Genomic DNA, 22,801 nt, shown 5'->3' with positions numbered 1-22,801 from the left:
GGACAGCATTTATGAAGCACTTCCAATTTGCAACATGAAAACTTAGGTGTGGAGAGCATTTCCTGAAAGAAAAGTCATAGATAATCTACTCCTAATGTAGACTTGTGGGTTACTTAAGGGGCCTTCTAGTTATATAGAAGTTAGGCAGAAGTTAATCCATGTTGTTATTTAGCAATAATTAGTTTTGCTACAGAGTTTCCCAATAGCCAATCTACAAAGAAATTCCAGAGTGCTAAGTACCAGCTCAGTGTTACAGATCATTCACTGAGAAAAACCTGGAGTTAAAAAAAGAGAAGACAGGCAGGAGACGGTGAAAGGAAGAAGCAGAACAATTTTATTTCTTTTTTAACAGATAATTGTTAATTCAGTGATTTTTCTGCAGGAGTGTAAAAACTCATTGGAAAAAAATACCTGGAAGAAACTGAGACACTTAAGTGAAAGACTGAAGGAGAACAGGAAGGGAGGAGATGAAGTGCTGTAAGAGAGGGTATAGAGAGCAAACCAGACAGTTAATGTGCTGAAGAGAAGTCTGGTCAAACTCAGGAAGGCGTCTGCAAGCCCAGCAGCCCCTGGGCTGCCTGCTCCTGCAGCTGCTCCCCAGCCCTGGGGCCTCCAGCTGATTGCTCCCTACAGCTTTCCCCAGACCTCCAGGGGGGTAGGACAGGACTCTCTGGGGTCCTTCTTTCCCCAAAGCAGGGGAAAAATAGCCCTTTTTTTTGCCGCATCTCAAAACTCATGTTTTGGGTTCCGAGGTAACCCAGCTTCATATTTACCCTATGAGGTGACAAAATCTTTTCAGACCAGGACAACTGCCTTGTCCAGAGCTCTAGACTGGCTGTGCCTTTCACACCAGCCAGTAACACCATCGTCACGCAGGAGAGAGGCAGGCGAGATCATAAATCTGCCAACAGCTTCCTGCCACATACCCAAGAAGATGCACATGTTCTCCTTAAATGCACTAGAAGGGACTCGTAATATGGCTCAGCTCCCTGCAAAGCTGAGGGGAATCAGCATACGATCCTGGGAAGGCCACCAACGTAGAGGGGTGCCCACAATTCCAGTAAAGACTCAAGCAGGGCTGTGCAGAGGGGGTCCTGAGGCTCAGGCTCTGTTAATCTTGAGTGCTCACACACGGATACAGGTCATCCAGAGTTAATTCTGCAGCATGGTGTTCCCAGGGGCCGAACTCTGCTTCCCGTTTCCCCACCCTTCTCCTCCCTTCTCTCCCCCTCTCTGTTGGCAACAAGGCTCATTCAGGAGCCAAACTGCAAGCAGTCTCCCCCAGAAGTAGGAGTTAATATTACACAAGGCAGTTGCTATCCCACAAGAATGGCTGATAGAGTTTCTGTACTTTTGCCACAGGATGATGCCATGTGGCACAACTGCACCATCAGCCAGCTACTAACCTCTCAGAACTAGCAAGAGCTTCACCTGTGTGCCGTCCCAGGCCTCAGAGGAGGGAGCAACGTGGTGGTGGCTCTGTTTACTTCCTTGCTGAGCCTGTGGGACAGCTGGTTGAGATTGCTCCCAGTCTTATTCCCTCCCCAGCATAGGGCATAAAACATAAACCAAGTTCTAATCTCTTAATGAGGGGCTCTCCAGCACTGCTCTGGGAATACGAGATCAGCAGTGACCACATCCTAAGCTGTCACTTTTCTCCTTCCACAGTCTCAAAATGCAATTACTTGGGTAAGGCATGCACCGTAGATAAGGCAGTCTTTCCTACTGTCCCTTAAGAACACTCCCCTCCTCCCTCCCCCAGCCCTCCACTTTCTGTCCCCTCTCAATAGAAAAATGTATTCACACATGCAGTTTTAACCATATGCACATTGCGTTTTACCTTCTGTGCTGGGTTTTTTCATTTCTTCCACTCTTATGAGTTTCTTCCTGACTCTGCGAGTAGAATTCACCAGCTTGTGCAACCTCTTAAACTTCACCGACTCTTCTGTTTCATCATCAGATTGTTCTCTTGACTGGCAAAGAAACAAAGGGAATATTAATAAAGTAGTAGTCCCACGGCTTGCTCCTTCAAGACAAGTTAACCCAGCTCATCTGCTGCGCTGTGTCAATGCAGCTCTGTGACTGGTGTTATATTTTCAGCCCAGGTCAGACAGAAACATTTAAATTAGTGAGGGTTTTCTTTTTTTTCTTTTTCTTTTTCTGAAAGCATGACATACCATTTTGATTTCTAAATCTGTGCAACGTAAGATCCTAGGCACTGAAATGCATTCCTGCCCTTGTCTTTCTTCCCATGCATTGTGTAATAACTACTTCCACGTCCTCTCACAGTACGTTTCAGGCAGGGCTCTTTCCCAGGGCTCTTCTTACCATACCAGTTATGCTCCTGTGCTTTGGGTCAGTCACTGGTCTGTCCGGCATCTCAGAACTTGCTGTTTAAACCTGGTTATAAACAGCTTCTCCAAACTGAAACTCTGTCATTGACGACTTCTCTTTTTTTTCACCTCAGTCTTCCCAGAAAATCAGAAACAGCAGCACAAGAAAGGGACGAGAAGGAAAAGCAAGGAGGAGATCTCATCTGCCTCACTCACGAACTGCCACAGCTACAAAATATTCTTTTCCTCCTCCCTGCTCCCTACACTCCTCCTGAAGGCTCTCGAGGCTGGAATTAAGATGGACACAGCATTCCTCCAGCACTGACCAAGGGAAAACTCTGACCTTTTCAGATATACAGTGCAGTCCATATTCCCCAGCATCCCGTTTCGTTTTGCATCTGATCCAGTATGCTCAGTTCCAGCTGTTTTCCCTCAAGTATCAAACATTACAGAGGCAAAAAAAAATTCCCCTCTCTCCAGCAGCAGTGACACAACAAGCTGAAACAATCCATTCCTTGTGAACGAGAAGACGACTTCGATTTTCGAGCCAGATCCAACGTTCAATGTGCTACTTCCTCTGTTTTAATCAGTTCAGAATGTGGAAGGCAGCGGGGGGAAGGGAAGGGGAGAGGAGAGGAGGCCGGCAGAGCTCTCTGGCTGGGCCAGGACAGACCTGGCACCGTGTGTTGCTGCACATTCCTGTGCGCAACACGGCCTCCAGCTGGAGCGTGGTATGGATCGTATACCTTACTTTGTTTTCACTCACGGTCCCAGCCAAGTCACTGCGTTCCTAATGGTCGGCTCTAAAACCCCTCAGGCAACTTCCTGTCGGTGCAGATATCTGGGTTTCCAGTGTGCTCATCCTTTTTTCTCCTTCTCCTTAATTACACTTTAAAAAAAAAATCCCCAAACTCAAGCAAAGAAACAAAGAATAAAAAAGGAAAAAAACCTCCCACCACCCTCTCCTCTTTCCCAGCAAAAATGCTTTCTGCTTTTCTAATACACTTAAATATCTGGATGTGGTAATAACAGTAGATGTCATGGGGCAAGACACCCCTTAGCAGTTGCATGGTTACACTTTCAAAGGTGCAGCCAGTGCCTGAAGGAGCCAGGGCAGCTCTGAAAGCCTACCTTGCAGGCATGCACCTCACAGGGCCAGCAGAACCACACCAGAGCAAACTTCAGCCACTTCCTGCATGGGCACTGTCAATTACTGATTTCCCACAAACTTCCTGTTACTCCAAAAAATGAAGGAATACCAAATGGACCACATACGGCAGTAGGAATTGCCATTCTGCCATCCAAGAGCCACAGGAATGCACTTATTATGGGTACAGGCTGGCTAGGTAATTAATAATCTTCCTTTGGGGAAAAACAGGGCCGTAAAGAGGAGTACTGTACTTGTTTATATCAAGACAAATCAAGCAGCAAGATGACCATTAATTCAGATATTATGGCTGGGACAACTTAGTGACATGTCAAACAGTAAGACTGACGTATTTATATAAGATGACAAATGGATTATTGACAGTAATCAAGAAGTTCAGTCAAGACTTCTTAGGCCATTAAGCACCACCTGGCAAGCAAACCTCATGCATACTCTGCACTTGAGATATGTTTATTTTAAATGCAATTACTCTAAGCTATTCCTTTCCTTCATCACTTTTTGTAGACCCTTGGTTTGCAAGACTGCAAGACCATTTGTGAAACTGTCAGCTCTGTACGACTTCCGAGAACAGCTCATACCTGGTCCTCCTACCCAAGATTTCATCAAAGAATAAACAACTTGTCTTATATTTGCACCAGTGGTACTGGACAAAGAACTGTCCCCTCCAGGGTTATGAAGACTTGACAATGACAACAAAATTTGTATTCATCACTACCACCATGAAAGTGAGCACCAAAATAGCCTCAGTGCAAGGTCCTGACCTCAAACCCCAGTGGATGGTACAGGGGGTCCCCACCACACTTCAAAATAGATGAAGTCCCATCCTAACCAGGTGCCAGCTGGTTTTCCCTGCCACTTCAGGACTCCTGGCACCCTCTGAGCAAGGGTCCTCTGCAGGCAGGGACAGATCCTTCCCAGCACCAGTGCTTGGCCGAGAGGGACAGGAACAGCTTGTGTTTAACAACAGGAGCCGCCGGGTAACAGGCTGACTACAAACAAAGTCAGTCTCTCTCCAGCAGCCTATTTCCAATCATAGTCAGGTAGCATGTGGCACGGAAAATCTTCTCTAAAGGAAAGGATGGCTAATAAGTTTACACCAGAAGGCCTAAAAACGTGGGTGACTATGCCAGCGGTGCCCCTCAGGAAACTTTCTTGTCAAATAATGCTGATTCCTTGAAAACTAAACTGTTTTGAAAAGTGGTCACTTTCGGTTCACTTCCTGGTTTTGAAACATTTTTTTTTATAAAAGACCTTTAAATTATCAAAAGTTTCCATTTTGGCACATGGGAAACAGAGCTTGATTTTCCAGCTCAAGCAATGCTTTCTTTCACAGTTAATATTAAACAGAAAGCAGAAGTGTAAACCTCTCAGGCCGTAAGCAACATATTTGGGAATCGCTGAACTCGACACTTTGACTTCCCTGACCCATTCTACCCTCCCCACTTCCACAGTGACCAAATTGCTTTTGTTGGTGGCTGCCCCTGACTTCAGATGGGACACTCGCCCCAATCTCCCCAAGGCGCCCCAATCCCCCCAAGGCGTGGCGGGCCAGGCAAATGGCTTCCCGGATAGCCCTAGCAGCCAGGCCTCGGCACGGGGCTTCCCAGCAGCCGGCTGCCAGCCTCCACCTCGCCCTCACCCCCCTTGACACACGCTTCAGTGCGCTGCAGCCCTGCAACGGGGCAGACGCGGCCTGTTAAGGAGGGACCGATGTGTCTGCAAGAGGCTAGGCCAGAGGCTGCCCAGCATGGGAGGAGGCCATGCCGCACTCCCTGCTGCCAACGCCTCCCCGCCCCTGGCACATGGCCGTCCTGTTAGGCCAAGCCTCGGCGTCATTAACGCACCGGTAAAACAGCCAGAGCCCCTCCATCTCCCCGTCCCCCTGCACACTGCCGGAGCAGGCCTCTCCCCACACTCCAAGGGGAAAACAAACGGATTTGCAGTACTGCAAATAGGAACAACTTAACTTCCATCTCCTCCACTCCAAATCTTTCCATCCGAAAGCCCATATGGCTCAACTTTTAATTATTTTGGCTAATGCTGTATGTAGTAATTCTGTGGTGAATGCTTAAGTGTTTCATTTCTGGTTTCCAGGGCAACACTACATCAGATTGCAGACAGCTGGCTCCACAGCCTTAAACCATAACAAATTGGCCAAAGCCGATGCACAAAAATCGCGCTCGCTTTAAAGAGAGCGCAGGGCTCGGCCGGGCTGCTGGGGACCCAGCGAAGCCCGCGGGGCCCCTTGGCGGGGCTGGCCGGGTGGAGCCGCCTTTCCCCACGCCGCTTGGAGCAAGTGCATCCCCGACACATCTGCAATGCTCTCACGGTGCGGAAACCCGCCAGCTTGGAGAGGTCGGCTGCACAAATGTGCGAAGGACTTCAGGGAAACAGGGACTAAATTAAGAGCATCTGGAAATACCAAGGACTGCATGCAGAGGACTGCAGTCACCACGTACCACATGGCTGGAACACTATGGAGAGGCCAAGGCCCATCCCCACCACCCAGCTCTTCGCTGCTAACAAACGTGGCCACAAACCTATGAAGATGCTCTCAAATCCAGGCGAGATTAATTCTCTAACATCTCTTCTGCTTAGAAAACTTTTCCTACTTGTGCGCCTCTAAAGGCCACTGTTTGCATCAACTCGTATGCAAGATCAAAGTAAAAAGACTTATGTTCAGGAACAAATAGGAAATTAGCACATGTACTTTGATACTCAAAGAGCTTTCTAGCCGTTCTGCTCCCAGCGCCATCTTTGCTTTCTCTCCTATTTTTCTCACGCAGGCTCTTTGCTGCTGCCTGCTCTGGAGGCAGGGCACACGCCTTGCTCTGCTGCTCTCTAACATCCAGCCCATTTCACACGCCATAGAAATAACAACACTAACCTCCCGCTCTGAATTAGTGCTTCAGGCACGCACACACACACACACACAAAACCCCAGCATTTATTAGGGTACTTGGAACTAACTGACAAACTGTAAACGAGAACTAAGGAGCTAGCTTTCGGCAGACTGTTTGGAAACACTTCAGGATTATAGCAGCAGCCCTTAAAAAACACAAGATAGGCAAAGCCTGCTATCCAGGTCCTAAATAAAGATGTTTAAGAAACACTAGGACAATGTCCAGTTTAAAGCTATCGTAACTGATTAATCTGTTTCAGCTCCATCAAAAGCATGCATGACTTTTACATGAGCTGTGTGAAGACGTTTAGAGAGACATTAAAATTTTACAGTTCGCTTTATGCCCTGTAATAATAGTTCACCCCCAAACTGAAATCTCTAGGAAACCTCTCATTTAAGAAACAAAGAATTCTGTTACTATCTGATTAAGCCCAAACTGCAATTATTTTTGGCTATCAGACAATTCTTGTCCAGCGAAGTGGGGCAAAACCCCACATTCAGAATCGTGGGCATATCACATCACATCCCCCAGCTCTGGCTAGCTCACTTCACAACTACAGGCTCTATAGTAAATGGAAAGAGATTTTGCTGTTCACTTTAGGAGACGTGGCTACACGTGTCCCTTCTTCTTTCCCTCTAACAGGCTTTACATCTGCCAAAAAAAACAACCATTCTAACTTTTTAAAAAAATTTATTAAAGATGCCTGGATAACGTCAGAGACAGGAAAATAGAACAGAAACGAACATAAAAGCCCAAGGAAAGGAAGAGGAGAACTGAGAAAAGCTATGCATGCTGTGCTGTGCCTAAGAATAACCACAAAAGCCTTTTCTCTTTCTCCCTTTCTGAAACAGGAGACACATCCTCTCCACATCATGCTACATGCTCAGTGACTTACCAGCTTCGGCATTTATAGGCCTAAAGCTCAGTTTCGAGTAATTCCCCCCGAGTCCTCAACCGCTGTCAGCTTCGTAACCCTAAAATTTAAGAGCAGACCCTTCTTCTTAAGTATTGTATTCACTCCGAATCCTGTGCACAAAATGCTCTTCTCTGGAGTTACATTATCAGACACCAAACTGGCTCCGGTTCCAGCGCTGAATATGTAAAGAAGAAAAAAGCGTGATGCTGGACTCAATTAGCTGTTTTCTGCTCACTGATTGATTCCCCCAGTTACTCACTAGCTGCATAACTTGCAAGAAAGGCGTAAGTCATCAGCTCTAAGCAAATCTTCTATTCACCGCAAGGAAAAAAGGGAGTGTTGTACATGGCAAACAATCCCTGTTTTCACTGACGAAGGCTTGCTGACCTCTTGCTGGCCTCCAGTTCCTTAATTACTGTCTATGGAATTTCAGTGAAAGAAAAAAAATACAGAGAATCTCTGCAAAGCCAGGACGAAGACTGACCCTCAGACACGACCGCTAGAGTGGAGGCTGTGTCTCTAGGAAATATAACTTAAGCCCTTTACCAGGCTTTCTTTATTTTCACTTTTTAACTCTTCTGACAAAGAGCCCCCCTGAGAATTTGCCTTTATAAAGGGCTAATTTGACAGAAAAATAAACTTTGCTTAAATGTTTTTTAAATTAGTGAACTTAGATAATTTTTTTTTATACCCCTTGGTTTCAGCACTATAAAAAAGAACATCACTAAGAACTGGAAAGGCAAATGAGTTTAATTCAGAATCTCAGACTGGTCTAGAATTAGTCACATTGTAGCTTTAAGAAGCATTGTAGTGTGACTTCGAACTTCTCCTCCTAGGCTCAGTGCTCCCTTCCTAAGAAACAGACTCTAAGATGCTCAATTAAATCAGCCCTCCTCTTATAGTCAACCATACTAATCCCAAACCTTGGGATAAATCCAGAATTTGCACATTTCTTCTCAGAGCACAAGAAAATACGCACCAAAACCTCTACTAATCAGGGGCACTGCTATCCAGTGATGGAAAGCAGTAGCAAAGACATACCACAACAGCACCCTCTTTAAGTCAAGAAAAGATTTCCCTTACACAGGACCGTACCATCAATGGCCAGTTAATCTGGATTTGCTGCAGATCAACCACACAGTGAAATCACAGGGGGCCAAAACATCTACTTCCTTTGATGACTGCCTTATTTTAATGAGCTACCTAGCCAAATATCCTTTTATGATTTCTCCATCTTTGTACTAGTGACCATACATGACTTTTTTATTCCCTAGCGGTCATGTAAACTAGATTTACTGATGTGTTGTAGCTGGGTTCTTACCCTTGAATTACTTCAGCCCCAAAACTCTGATGTAAAACCCTATGGAAAATTCTAAGCTTCAGATAAAACCAGCTAGTGTTCTCCAATTTCAATAACATACCAGCCCACATCAAGTGAAACATGACAGCAACTTCCTTGAAATGTATCCCAGATTCCCTTAAAAGTTCATGGTCATGAGTGAAACTGATCTAAGTTTGGGCTTTGCAACTTGAGTTTTGAAGGTTTTGGGTCTCATTAAGAAAGTTTCATGAATCTCTAAACCTTGCAGAGGCTGTTTATAGAAAACTGTTTGAAGCTCAGATGTGATAATCTGCATCATATCCTGAGGTTACAAAGAAAGGCCTCCAAAATTTTAAAGAAAATTAACAAAGCTCATAGATGTTTTTGCCATTTCACATAATTAACTGTAAGAGCATGAACTGCAAAGGCTGTGTAAGTCTAAAATGTGTAGCCCCCTCCCCCCCCCGCAGGTAACTATGCCTGCGTTTGGTCTGTGATTACTTACAAGGAAATCAAAGGAGCATCCAGCGGCTAACTTTGGTGAAAGATATATTACACATCAGCTTATGACGACACTGCTTGCTGAAATTAGTGGGAAATATTTGTCATAAGTAACGAGAGCACAAAAATTTAATTCTCCCAGGAGGTCTGTCTTGATACTTGAATAACTGCTTTGACAAATGCCTAGATGTTAACTGTTTCCAGGTTTTAGTTTAATAATTTTGAGAAGCACATTGCTGATGTTTGCATCTGCAAGCCAGACACATTTCCTCATGGTGAAGTGGTTCTCTCACTAATTAACATAATTAATTTTAATGACATTACAACTGTACTCATGTACCACTTGTCATAGGTATATGTGGCAGAATGAAGCTCTGCATTACATTACACTCTATCTGTTATAATACAGCATTCCCTTCCAATTCTCCTGCAGACTCCTCTACACATGCAAAAGAGAGTCTAACAAGGCGCTGTCAACTGCATCTTGTGTTTTGGCACAGCTAAGAAGGCCTGGGGAGAATCCCTGTTCTTTGGTGTAGCCTGTACTATTAACGAATGGAGTGCACCACTGGAGCTGGAAACCAGCCTCCATGCATTTCAGAAAACCAAAGGTGGGACATCAATACATGAAATACAGTTAAATTCATATCAGAGAAAAAGAGAGGAAAAAAAAGAAGAGACTGAGAGCCCTTTAGTGAAGCGTGTAGTAATTTAGATTACATTCTTACAGCATTTTCTAACAATCAAATTATTAATGTTGTGTGAGGAAGGAAACACCAATGGCAAGGGAGAGGGGGCAAGTCATAATTGCCAGGACCGTAATTAAAATTTTCTATTATAGCACAAGTAAAGATTATTCAGCTTGGGTCTGCCAAATAGGGCAGTGAAACACATGGCTTTTGAGATTCCTAATTCTTGAACTGAGCAAGGCTTTGTTCCAATTTAATAGCCTTGGTCTCAGAAAAGATGGGGGCAGGGAAACCACATTATGGTTTACAGCATCTCCTGCTGGCTGATGCTTGCAGGGAGAATAGGAAAAAGCTGTTACCACTGTCCCCCACCCTCTAGGTAATTAGCAGAGAAATCTGGCAGCTGCCCAAGGGCAAAAAGGTATAAAAAAAGCCAAGTAATGTGTTAGAATGAATATTAAATTAATTGCCTTCCCACCTTCAACCCTCCCAAAATACATGGCCAAACATTTTGCAGTAAGGTCAGTCAATACAGCTTGCCTGAATGCAGTCAAAACAGAAGTGGTTATGAACACACTTAATTACAATCATGGCCTGTGCATTACTGTAAGCTCTCTTCTCTGAGTCATGATAGCAGGCAGATTTTTCTCAGAGACCTTACAACAGACTAACTACATCCAGTCTTCACACCCGCAGGAGCAACTCCTACTGGCAGTAAGCAGGTTTACTCGGGCTGCATTACTGACAACTGCTCAGTACAGTCCTGTAGGGACAATGTTTACTGCCACTTGGAACACATATCTAGCCAAGTTCTGTCTGATACCATGTCTTACATGGTAAATAATACTTAAAGTAGTAATATAGCTGTATTCCTAAATAAATGCATTTCTTCTGTAAATTCTAAAGTATTCTGGGAAATTTCAGACCAAATAGGTAAAAAAGTCCTTACAGTGTTCTAAAAAAACAAATAAACACATTGATGGTCTCTTGCTCTGCTATCATCACTCCACAGCACTGACCTTACTTAAAACTTTGTGTTGTGTCCTGGGAACTGTAATGATGATTTCATTTCTATCATGAAAGTATTTGTATTACGATACCCATGGGAAATCCTGCTCTTATGTATGGACAGAGAGCAGGGAAAGATCGTTAACAAAACATGCTGTAATTCTTCTGCTACTAGCTTTCACCGAGAGGTACTGGACACCGTCTCTGTGATCAGTGGAAAAGGATGGTAGCCAGCAATTCCCAAGACAGGTCCCTGTAGTAGGCACATACCATGGGAATTTAGCACTATCATTTTGAAGCCATGTCTTATTTTAGGCTCTTTCTTCATCACAGATGCTACTAAGCACGGGACAGAATTATAGGAACTTGGACAGTAGTAATAAATACACCATCCAATGCAACATGGCACATCAGTACCTTTCAGGAAATCTTAATAGAAATTGAGTCACTAGAGCATGCAGGTCCTGGAGCAGGGCAACAAGCTCACCAAGAACTGAAACACAGAAACATCCTCTTCCACCCTTTAGCCTTTCACATCAAAAAAAACCTTACAAGAAATGCTAAGTTCTGTGATAACAGCAAAAACAGGGCTAACATAGTGCATAGCTTCAAAATGCTCGAAGTATCCATGTTGCTTCAGTTTAAACACTACTGTTCAAACTAAAAAACCCTCATCATAAAAAATCCTAATCTCCACTGATAGCCAATGCTGATTCCCAATATGCATTGACTTTAAGCTCAGTTCTAAGAAGTTAAATTCACTATAGCAAAAGAAGGGCTTTTTCCTCTGTACTGTAACAGCCCTGTAGTACGAGCAATAATAATGTCAACAAATGGTTAAACATTTTAAGAATACCTCAGTAATATGAATAAAAATAGATTTAAAAAATGCTGTATTTAGAAAGCATCCACAATCTGAATCACTGTAATAAAGTATAACCCTGAATAATGTAGATTTGCTGTAGTTACACTTAGATTTACTCTAGCAGTAATCGGTGCTACAGAGGTTATAATTATTTCTTTTCTTCCTACTCTCCACACTTACCAAACAACACAGTAATGACTGTTGTTAAGTCAGAGAAAACTCTATCAGACTTCATAGTTTGTTACAGTCAGCTTTACACCATAGGTAATACAACCCTGATTCAACAGCTTCAGCATCTCTCGGATTGAAACTAAATACGACCCAAAGTCCATTCTCATCTATTATTCTGCCTTTGACACTAGTAGTAGACAAAACCCAACACCAGACATCCTTTCAACTTTTAGCTCCATTTAATGACTTGTTGAATGAAAACATCCTCTGGAAATAACACGAAGAACAGGAACAACTGAAGATTATCTCACTTCAGCTAGAGCTGTTGCTGTGTGGACTTCATTTGCTGCTGTCTATTACAAAGCAGATTGACAGAAGATGGAAGAGAGAAGCAATGCGAGGGGGAGTTTTCCCCAGCATCAGACTCATGACAGATGCAGATGTGCACAGCACACCTCCAGGTCTGCACAACTGCTGCTACTGTCCTCAGTGAAAACAAACCGGGTTTGTTTCTTACTGGTAATGGTGCCATGCTGACAGTCCTGGGTAAAGAAGTATTGGGAGGGCAGGGAGGTAAAACAGCACTGTGGGCTTCCCACTGCCCACCTGCAGGCCATACTGTTGGTGGGAGATGCTGCTTTTGTTCTCCGTGCTCATAAAATTTACGGCCTCTCCCCTGAGGCTACTAAGGCTGCATGTGGTAGGTGGGGAGGTCTCGGGGGAGTGCAGTACAGCTCACTGCAGCACCCTTCAAACGAAGGCTGGCTGCGCTACCTGAAAGCTCACTTTAATGAGCTCTGGATGGTTGACCATTATCTGCTGATCAGAACTGAAACACAGGTGCCTGACAAGGCAAACAAAACAGTTCAGACCAGATAAAATTACAACTTCCTTTAACTTGTATCTACAGAAACTGTCAGCGAAGTTAATTAGTGGTTTGTTTCAGTGGCAGCACATATATGATACACAGTTCTGTCAAAACCTCCCTTCTGCTTCTCTCTGTTCCCTCACTCCTGCAGCAAACATGACAACTGGCACCAATTAGCAGTCTTTCAGCAGAGGGCACAGGAAAGGATTCATACTGGTTTCTCTTAATGCTGGTCCTCCAAGCTGGGCTGGAGCCGTACCAGTGGGGCTCTGAGGACGAAGCAGCCCTGTTTCAGATGAACTGAGAATTTCATCCCCCAAAAGTTATCAAGCGAGCTTCTATCTTTAAGAAGTATAAAAGGCACCTCAGTGTAAAGCAAGAATGTGATACCATTTTGAAGTCCTCTCTTTCCCTGGACTTTCTGATTCCTGAGGACAAACAGGCCCTTATCTAAAATCCAGAAAAGGATCCATTTGTAATCTGCACCTGCTTTACATCCCAACACTTGGCACAAGGCAATGAAAGCTTGTCTAGTGTTACTGTGCAGCCTTCATTCCAACAGAGATGAAACATAAATATTCAGAAATAAATTTAAAAAAAAATGACGAAGCCTTTTAGACTTTTGATACATCTGACTAGAAAGAAAAACAGTTTCAACTGCATTCCTACATTAGCAAATAAATGACACGTATACTTTGTTGTGAAACAAAGGGACCACAGTAGTGAGACTGAAAGCTACAAACTGCTCTAAAGTGGCACAGAACCAAGTCACCTACTGACTTGGCAAGGCCTTTGTTTGTTTCCTTCTTAAGAGCAAACAAACAAGAAGTACAATTAATAGCACAGCAATAACATTGGGCTGTTTCTCTTTGGATACTGAGATGATGACCTGTCAACCCTTCGATCCTTTGTAGGTAATCTTTAGGGTTTAGTTTTGTAAGGGTATGAAATGCAAGTTTCCATTTCAAGCTACAGTAATTTAAAAGAGGAGGAGCCAGAAAAAAGAATCCTTAAATCAATCTTTAAAACGTGTTAAGGATCAACACCAGGGATGTTAGTCATAAACACATGATAGCTATACAAATTTAAAAAAAAAAATGGCCTTTTTTTTTTTCCCCTGGAAAGGAAAACAACAACCACCAATGATATTTGCCCTTTAGATGTTATTTTACAGGTGGCTGTTCTTATTATGTGGGCAAAGCTGACTTGAAAGCAATGGAGTACTTAAACCCTTAGAACACTCCAGACATTCTGCCTTCATTTTTAGATTCTCTGATTGCAGATTCTACCTGGATTTTTTTTTTTTTTCCTTCCTGAAATGTAGTCATTGGGCAAAGTCATTCCACAAAAACTTAGTGATGCATCCTCCCAAGTCCTCCTAGCTAGCAGCAGGTCTCTCTGCCTTTGAAGACAAAATGAGAAGGGAAAAAAAAAAAAGAAAAAAAAGAAAAAGCCATTATACTAGTGTCTCGGTATCTCTTAAATCCCCAACGTTACCAAAGAAATTTATAGCAGATAAATAAAAGATTAGTCTTTTCTTAAATTCCCTCAATCTGCAATTCTCTTGCAATTTGCTTTCACAATTTTTGTGTACAAAATGTTTACAAAATGATCAAGTATGATCACAATGTTCCATTAAAAACAACCTAGTAACAATTTGGCCATGAGACTGAAAGAAACAGAAATCATAAAAAAAAAAAAAAAAAAAAAAAAAAAAAGAGAACAGAACAAGAAGAGCCATTGCCCAAGGAGTTTTAATTCAAACCAGGATCTTCACTTTCAGTGACTCATATTTTCAACTACTTTCTGAGGTTAGAAAGCAGTAGGCTACCTAACAGGACAATTTTAATACATGGAAAAATATCTTTGCTTCATGGCTTCTATAAAATGAGTAGGGTAGTTATAAGAATCATACAAATGGCACTGAAAGTCAAGCCATTTGGCAAAGAAAGGGCTTGAAAATAGACTCATCTTTACGCATCTGAAAAGCTGGTCATTTTAGATTATAGAGATGTCATTTGGCAAAATAGTCTGGGTGAACACACCCCCTCTCTCTAGACATATCTGACACTTCGCACTATTTGGTTTTCCCTCTTGTGTGGCAATTATAGCCCAAAGTCTTTCACCCCAGTTAAGTCTAGTTTCTTTCTTGTACACAAAAAAAGAAGCCAAGCTGACGTTTGTTCTAACATGAAGTTTTGTTTCTGTGGATAATCTACTCTTCCCTTGAAGGCAAGCAGTTTCACACCTTCTGTTAAATGTAACCAGGATAAAAATTAGGAGCAAGGGCAAAATCTTGAGAGGTAACTACAAGAATGGAACACAAACCCTTCACTGAAGTTAATAGGAAATGATTCAAATTCTACCAAAACAGCACAGAGAGGCAACAGAGCTCTTGGCAAAAAGTGTAAAGATGGCTTAGGAAAATAATTTCAGAGAAAAGGTGCCAAGTCATTCCATTAGGGAGGAAATACTGAGTCATGTTTGGTCCTCAGAGGTATACACAGCTTTCAGTAACTTCAACACAAGAATAAACCGCTATCAGTAGATTTAAGAGAGAAATTCAGTATCCTGAGATTTAATCACAGTACATGAGAGTTTTGAGGCTTTTATGCTATAGGTACCTTAGCCAAAGGCTTTAAGAAGGGCAAGTCCAAGCTATAAATACTAATGAGGAAAAGATCAGGACATCTTTCAGCTGGCTAAACAATCACTGCACAAGAGTCAGGATCTTTCCTTCTCTGTTCTTCAGAGTATAAGGCAACACCAGTCCCCTCTGCTCACATCTAACTAAAGATGGGCATATTTTTTTTAACACAAACAAGAAAATCTTTCTGCACCACAAAATATTACAAACATCTCATAAAATGACATACCATTCCTCTTTTCATTCAGGGAGGAGAAGCTATCTGCTGCAGTTAGCAGGAAATTCCACTGACAATAAAATAAATAAATCAATCAATGGTCTCAATAGCCTATGATTCAATTATATGGGTTACAAAGAGCTTGGATTTGACAGCCAAATGTGTTCCTCTCTAAGATTTATCTGTGAACTTTCAATTAGAGAAATGAAGTGGAATAAACCACTCAGTGAAAATGAAGATATTCGGAAGGAAATATTAATTAGTTCAGTATGGCACGACAAAAAGATTGTCTGGTGCCCATAAAAGCAACAGAAGTTACGCAGCTCAGAAGTAAAAACAAGGGAGGAAAGCTGCCTTATTCCTTATGGGTCTGGCAAAAGCTGCAAACTCTCTGGGCTGAGAGTTAGCAAATCCAGAGATAGAACTTTGTTTGAAAGCAGTAGGCAGCTAGGGCTTAGCCAGCCCTCATCTAGAATGTATCAACAAGGGTTAGGAAGGCCTGAGAAACTCTGCTACTCAGTTACTGTGAATCAGCAAAGTAAAATAGTTCCCTCTAAACAATCTAAAAAACCTCTTGTGTGCATTTTGGAACACGGGCATTTTTGCCCTGGATCACTTGTGCTTCTAAATCTCAGTGACAAAGGGCCAGATTAAAAAAAACAGAAAAAAAGAAAAAAAGAGAGATTATACAATAAAACCATTAAAATTCTATGACAACAGACCTTGAAGATTTAAAATCCATGTTAAAAGATTTTCTGCAGATGGAACATAGCATCACAAGGTCAAATGATACATTTGCTATTCAGGAAATCAGGTAAATCAGGATATTTCTGTACTGCAGTAAAAGGATTTAAATATTAAATGATATTGGAGAGCTATATCAGAATGACAGGTACTTACATTACAATTGGAAGACCCATCAAATGTTGAGTAAGAAGCATCAGGCCATTCTGTAGCATCTACAGTGCTTGACTGCCTGTGCTGGGCTTCATATTCCTTCAGCTGAAATTTGAAGAGACAGAACATTTTCCAGTGAGAAGCAGATATCAATCTTCATTAAAACAGCAAGAGTTAACATCCTTTCAGGATTTTCCCCCCTCCCGTATCATTGTGGAACTGGCAAAATCAGAACTTTTGCACTGCATGTCTCACTTGTAATTTGTTCTAGAATCAGAAGTTTTAACGGTGAGTTTTGTTTTGTTTTGTTTTTTTCTTAAAAGGAAGTGATCTGTAAATACTGAATTTTGATGAACAGTCATTGGTAAAATATAAATTACATATCCCCATCTCAGAGGCAGAGTTTACAGTGGACAGACTAAATCACAACAGCCTGCCAATTTCCTTCATAAAGAAAATTATATCAGTAAAGACTAGGAACCATCTTTTATTATTTTAAAACAAACAAGCATCTGTCTTGTTTTCCAACAGAAGGCTTAAGATGCAAAGCTAGTCCTCCTAGAGTCAAACTGTTGAGGGGAATCACCAAGAACTGAGTTAGACCACTAGAGGGACTGGAGGGAAACAGTACCAGTACACATATGAACCATACAGACTAGGTACAACCCTCCTCCCACGAGATTTTTAGCAGCAGAAAAGTAAAAGAATTCCTAATATTGCCACCAAGCAATGTTAAAATTTTGCATTTTTTTCGTTATATGATTCCCAGAAAAGCAGTGTTTTCTTCAGACAATAATTTTCTATTTTACAATAATTATTTCAAGATGTAGCATGCCAGTACAGAAATCTGAGTGCCAACTCATGATCCAAATCATATTTTCTGCACCTCTAATGAAGCCCATACAGATTACCCTGTGTTCCATCACAGTATTTTGCACAAGAGTACAAAATCAGAAGTGGTGTGGAAACTTCAGCACTGAGCTTTTGGCTCCTGAGCAATTAAAATCTTAGCTCTATTGCCGCACAAATACAATAGCTTACATTTATTTTTCTTGTGGTTTATTAACATTTAGATTTTGTAAAGAAACACTTGTGACAGACACTGTACTTATGAAAAAAAACATCTTTTAATGTCAAATGCCAAGAACAGCTGAATATGTTTTCTTAAAGGCTATTAAAACAAAACATCACCCTTTTGGCCAAGAAACAAGGAAAAAAATGTAGCTTAAATGTTAGTATTTTTTAATGGTTTAATGGATGAAAATGGGAGTCTTCTTCAATCAAACTGCCCTTCAGCCATTAGCAGCAGGAAAATAATAAGAAACTAATTAGCCAGGCTCAGCAAACCTTGAAGCATTCCTTTTAACACTTAAACAAACCTATGAACATACAAGGCAAATAAAGGCTAGTACAGGTGAGATTCCTCTCCCTTACTTCAGATAGCTGCAATGAAAATGTCTACACTTGAGATTAGCACCATTTATTGCCAATGAAGAGAAGCAAAAGCTTTTAGGATGCGATTAATTTACCATGCACTGGACGTGTACTTTTGGTTGAGCTAAATCTCACTTTTCCCCATAAACTAAGGAACTGCCGTCTAATTTATGCTACCTAGTGTGATGGGACAAACAGGCAGGCTTTCTCCCCCTTCTATGTGTTCTGAGCGAATGAAGACTCCGAACTGGTATATCCTAAAACATGTTTTCAAGGAAACTGGAGTATGTACATATCATACCCTAGCAAGTGCTTCCTCAATGGTGATCATCTTCTCTTTGACCATCATCATCAGCTGGATCCGCTCCTCATCACTCATCGTGATCTCACTGGCCACGTACCCTACATCCTCTCCTGCTGGAAAAAGCACAGAAATAACAAACACATGTAAGAGGTCACGCACAGAGTGGGGTACACTGAAACTGGGTTCTACCCAGTGCTCTGAAATTCGGTTGCCATGTGGATCTGGCTGGCCAGAAACAGACTGTCCCCAGAGCAGACTCATAGTATGATTTTAAAGGACTGAATGATTTGGAAGTAACTGAACAAGAAAAGGAAGTAAATTAGGGCTAGAAAAGGAAGTCTACTTCGACTCTGAAAGCAACAGAGCATGATAAGGAGAAATAAAAAGTGACTGTCATCACAATTACAGTTATTGACCCTGAAAGACAAGAATCAAAACAGAAAGAGCTAACGCCAGAGAAGTCCTGCACTCAGCCCTGAGAAATACTGTAGTCAGCTGCCAGAGCGGACAGGAAGCCTTTTCAGGAACAGCGTGCTGGGCCCTTGCAGCTCTCTGCTATGGCCTGGCCATGTCCCCCAGATCTATCCAGGCTATCTAATTGGTCACTGAGCTGGCACAAGGTGCTGGATGTATTGGGGCTTTCAACTCCAGGACCTGTCCTTTTGGTATGCGCTTGGCATGTCAGCGTGGACAGTTACAAATCGCCTTGAGAGCCGGTTAGGACCCACATGTCCATGTGAGAGTGTAAATGTGCCCCTTTTTGACCTCCTAAGCGGGTTCCTGTCGTCTTTCAGAATCCAGCTGAACAGAGACATAATGACATGGAGAAGCATGTTTGCAACACAAGAATCTAACAGATACACGTGGGGAAACAGAAATTTTCTGTATGAAGGGAAATACTTAAAGCAATGCATAGCTGCACCTTTCAGAGAAGAACTAGAGAAAGATGACTGACAGTTTAAGTGGCATCAATCCTGAAGCAAACAGGTCAAAATAACCAAATGCCCAAGAAAGAAGAAACATCCTTCCAATTAAAACAGATCAGCATTTCTTTCATCAAGTCAGGATGTGCAAAAACCCCCGTCTTGTTCATTTACAGATACTACTTACAAATCCATATTAACTGCATAACTTTGTGCATGTGCTGTCGCTGACAGTCAGGACCGAAGGCACCCCAGCCTCACGTCTGCACTCCTGTGCCCTCACAAAATATGACTCACTTTTCTGAGCCTTGCCATGATGACCCAAACCTGTAACACTTCCAGATTCACAGACCCCCAACTGCCACACGGTTCCAAATGTATTTTACTCCTTTGTGATGCTGGCTCCTTCTATTTTATATGGTTAGGTTGTGTGACCTTAAAAAAGGTTTACCTTTTGAAGTCTGCCTCATTAGACTTTTCTGGTTCTTTCGGAAATTCTGCCAAAAAAACTTATTTTTCTTTTTCCAGTCTGCTTTCCCTGAAAGAAAAGTGGGGAGGGAGGATGACGGGAAAGGGAAAAAGAATTTCAGAAAGAAACATTAGTTAGTGAATGCTAGAGAAGCTTTCAAGCATTAAGTTGTACTTTCTAAGTCAAAAACAAGAATAAAAAAAAATCTCAATTTTTCTGTTTTTCTTGATTTATTCTGTACTAGAACTATGCTGACGTAGCTATTTCAGGGAAATGCACATTCTTTTATGATTGCCAATGCTATAGAGGACTGAGATAAGCCAGTAACTTACGTATTCTGAATTATAAACAGAAAATACTTTACATTCATTTTGATATCTGTTCAGTTGTTAATGTCAAGTCTGGAAGTGGTTTTGAAGTATTTTGTTGGTTTATTCTCTTTAACTGAACCACAATTATGCAACTTAAGCCTAGCTTAAGATAAGTCATTTTCTAGTATGCGTGTGCACATTTATACAGAAAAGAAATAGTTTACATATATATAAATGCACACACACATGCACACCCATACACACGCACATTCTGCTACTTGGCATGAGAAATTTTATGAGACTGTCAGCTACATCTGACTCTTGCTCTTGGTATGCCTGGACTGCAAAAGGCTAGGTCTCCATGTCCATTAGTATCAGATCTACATATGGCTTGATGGCCCAGAATTAAATACTTTGGCTAAAAAAAGAAATGGGATCTGGCTCAAAGTAGGGCATATATCTCTGTTCTGTTGAATTAACCAAGGCACATGCTATAAAGTTTATGCCACCTGCAAGAGAACACACTGTGCCTGATCTGGTAGAAACGCTACTGATAAAGAGTTACTTCATCCCTCTGCTTTTGAAAAATTAAAATGAACACAGTTTACACTCTGCCGCTGAGCTTCAGCATGTGACTACAGTATTTTGGATCTCACCCTAGAAGACCTAGAGCTGGGTTTACTGACTCTCAGAAACAAATCTTAAGTTTTAACTGTATGGAAATGTCTCTACAAAAAACATTACACACATACCGCACCCACCCCCTCCGCAAACCTCTCAGTTTTTCTTTTCCTCTCCAATGAGCAAAACAGAATTTGTCCAGAATTGTATCAGCTCAACTATTGTTAGGACAGCAATATGAACTAATTATAGTAAGTTTAAAAGAAAAAAAAATGAAAGACAATGAAAAATACATATTTAAGATTGCAAAGTATTTCAGAAACAAAGGAAGACACTCTGGATGATGAACAAAAAACAGAAACCCCAGTTATTCACTAGTGGTGGCAATTTTCACAATACAAATGGATAGGCTAGTAGCAATCTAACATGCAGACATTTGAAATTCAATAGAAGTCAAAAGATGCGTACTTAACACATGACAGTCTCAGTGATCACTGAGGCACCCAACATCCAACTTAAAGCTGCTGAGACTCACCCTCCCCACACACACAAAGGCTGCTGACTTCTGCCAGCATTGTGTTTACTCAGCTCTTCACATCCCAGAACAAGCAAAACTCAAAACCTGTTCATGAAATGAAATGAAATATACTGACCTACAGAGCCTTCTTCCGAACTGGATTTATGAATGGAGAGTCTAGGACAAAAAAGAGAAATTGACTTACTGATGCAGGCTTCTCACATTTCGTGGGAGCTGTCTGATTACAGTAAATTACAGTTTCCACACAACCTATCATGAGCTGTTTTCTCTTCCCTTTTCTTCCCAACACAGCAAGTTGGAAACAAAACCTGGACCCACTCGTCTGACCACAGTAACTGAGTTCCCCTCTTAAAGTTCCTCCTCTCCTTAAAAAAAGGAGAAAAATACATACTGACAGAAACTCATGGTTAAGGCAAAGCAGTCTAGGGATCCCTCAGAAAAACAATTTTTCACATACTTTCCTCCTTTCCATTTGTAAAACAGTAATTTGGCTGCCTTAGAAACTGCAGCACTGGGATGCTGTATTTATTTAGCTGTGTTAACTGTTTTCAGCCTATTTGTTTTTCATCGGAAAATGCTTTATAAATATGCACTCATTACATTTTCAGAAGCCACTGTGGGGATGAGAGGAGTAGACACAGAAAACCAAGGTGAAGAAAGCTTGTCCAGACCAGTGAAGTGTGACCACAGATGACTGGAGACTACAGCTTTCTCCTGAGTCCCTTCTGTGTGCTTTCCCAGCAGTGCATGCTCCCTTCCTCAAAAGCTAGCTGGAGAGACAGAACATGGACTTTACAAACAACCCACTAAAATAGTAAGTAAATCTTTTGTTCTCGGTCTTTATGTTCATTGAACCAGTTTTCCATAATGGATTCCAACTCAGTGCCAGCGGTTCATTGTGGGATCTCTGATGAGACAACATCACCCCGCTTCATTGCCTTTTTTTTCCTGTTGGTATAAATGGAGCTAATAGAAATTACCAAATCTTGGGCTATTCTTTGAAGCCTTTCTATGGGAATCGCTATGTAACCACGCTGTGCCAAGCCAGTGAAATGACTTCTGTCAGCTTCAATGGCTTTGCTGGAGGCTCCAAGTGCAAAGCATTGCTGCACAGTGTCTTTGCTGAGCGCTTGGCCCCACGACATGACAATGCCCTATTGTGCGGTGACTGTACTGCAGCCATGCAGAATGGAAACATGCATACCCCAGCGTACTGAGAAGACCTCAAGCCAAATCGTTCTTTGAATGAGGCCATATAACAATACATGTTAGCCATACTCTTGTTGCTGTCCACAGGGTTTGCACAGGCTCCTTGCGTTTTCTTAGGTCCCCAGAAGAGGGCAATGAAGAGTTTTTGATCAATTCAGTAAAACCACTTAAAATTTTTAGTTCAAGCCAGGTCAGAGTTTAGAAGATCTAAGCAATTACTGGCCAATGTTTCGTAAGCATAAAAACCATGCTCATCCATTTGCAAAGACATCATTGAAGGGAAAATGAGACAGTATGAAGTTTCAGTTTGATTTAGAAATTCATCTAGACAAGGAGAGCTTGGCACAGCAGAGCTCTGAATTGTAACTTCCTTCAGCCTCAGACTGATTAAAAATTTAATCCAGTACAAACTGAAAACTAATTGAAGCAATCAAATTTCAGATTTGCATTGAACAAGACTGAAGGAGACATTTAGTATTGTTTTCCCT

General features: G+C 41.9%; 1 protein-coding gene across 13 annotated transcripts in view; it reads right to left on the bottom strand.

Annotated features, from left to right (window-relative positions):
- Window positions 1–22,801, bottom strand: part of LOC130151160 (SAM and SH3 domain-containing protein 1-like) — a 569,478-nt gene that overhangs the window by 30,908 nt on the left and 515,769 nt on the right. For 3 of the 13 annotated variants that reach the window (XM_056342991.1, XM_056342996.1, XM_056342995.1), the window contains 5 exons: window positions 21,220–21,260; window positions 19,617–19,703; window positions 18,240–18,355; window positions 16,508–16,609; window positions 1,841–1,973 (listed from right to left, as the gene is read on the bottom strand). In XM_056342991.1, coding sequence (XP_056198966.1) covers window positions 1,841–1,973; window positions 16,508–16,609; window positions 18,240–18,355; window positions 19,617–19,703; window positions 21,220–21,260 — 479 coding nt within the window. Of the gene's footprint in view, window positions 1–1,840; window positions 1,974–2,177; window positions 2,301–2,328; window positions 2,482–2,676; window positions 2,696–7,299; window positions 7,616–16,507; window positions 16,610–18,239; window positions 18,356–19,616; window positions 19,704–21,219; window positions 21,261–21,288; window positions 21,390–22,801 lie in introns of those variants that run through there. The other 10 variants (XM_056342993.1, XM_056342992.1, XM_056342994.1 and 7 more) reach the window with 10 other exon arrangements.

The sequence above is a fragment of the Falco biarmicus genome, chromosome 6, assembly GCF_023638135.1.
Source record: "Falco biarmicus isolate bFalBia1 chromosome 6, bFalBia1.pri, whole genome shotgun sequence".
NCBI lineage: Eukaryota > Metazoa > Chordata > Aves > Falconiformes > Falconidae > Falco > Falco biarmicus.
The sequence above is the reverse complement of the archived record's forward strand: the minus strand, read 5'-3'. Positions and strand labels throughout refer to the sequence as shown.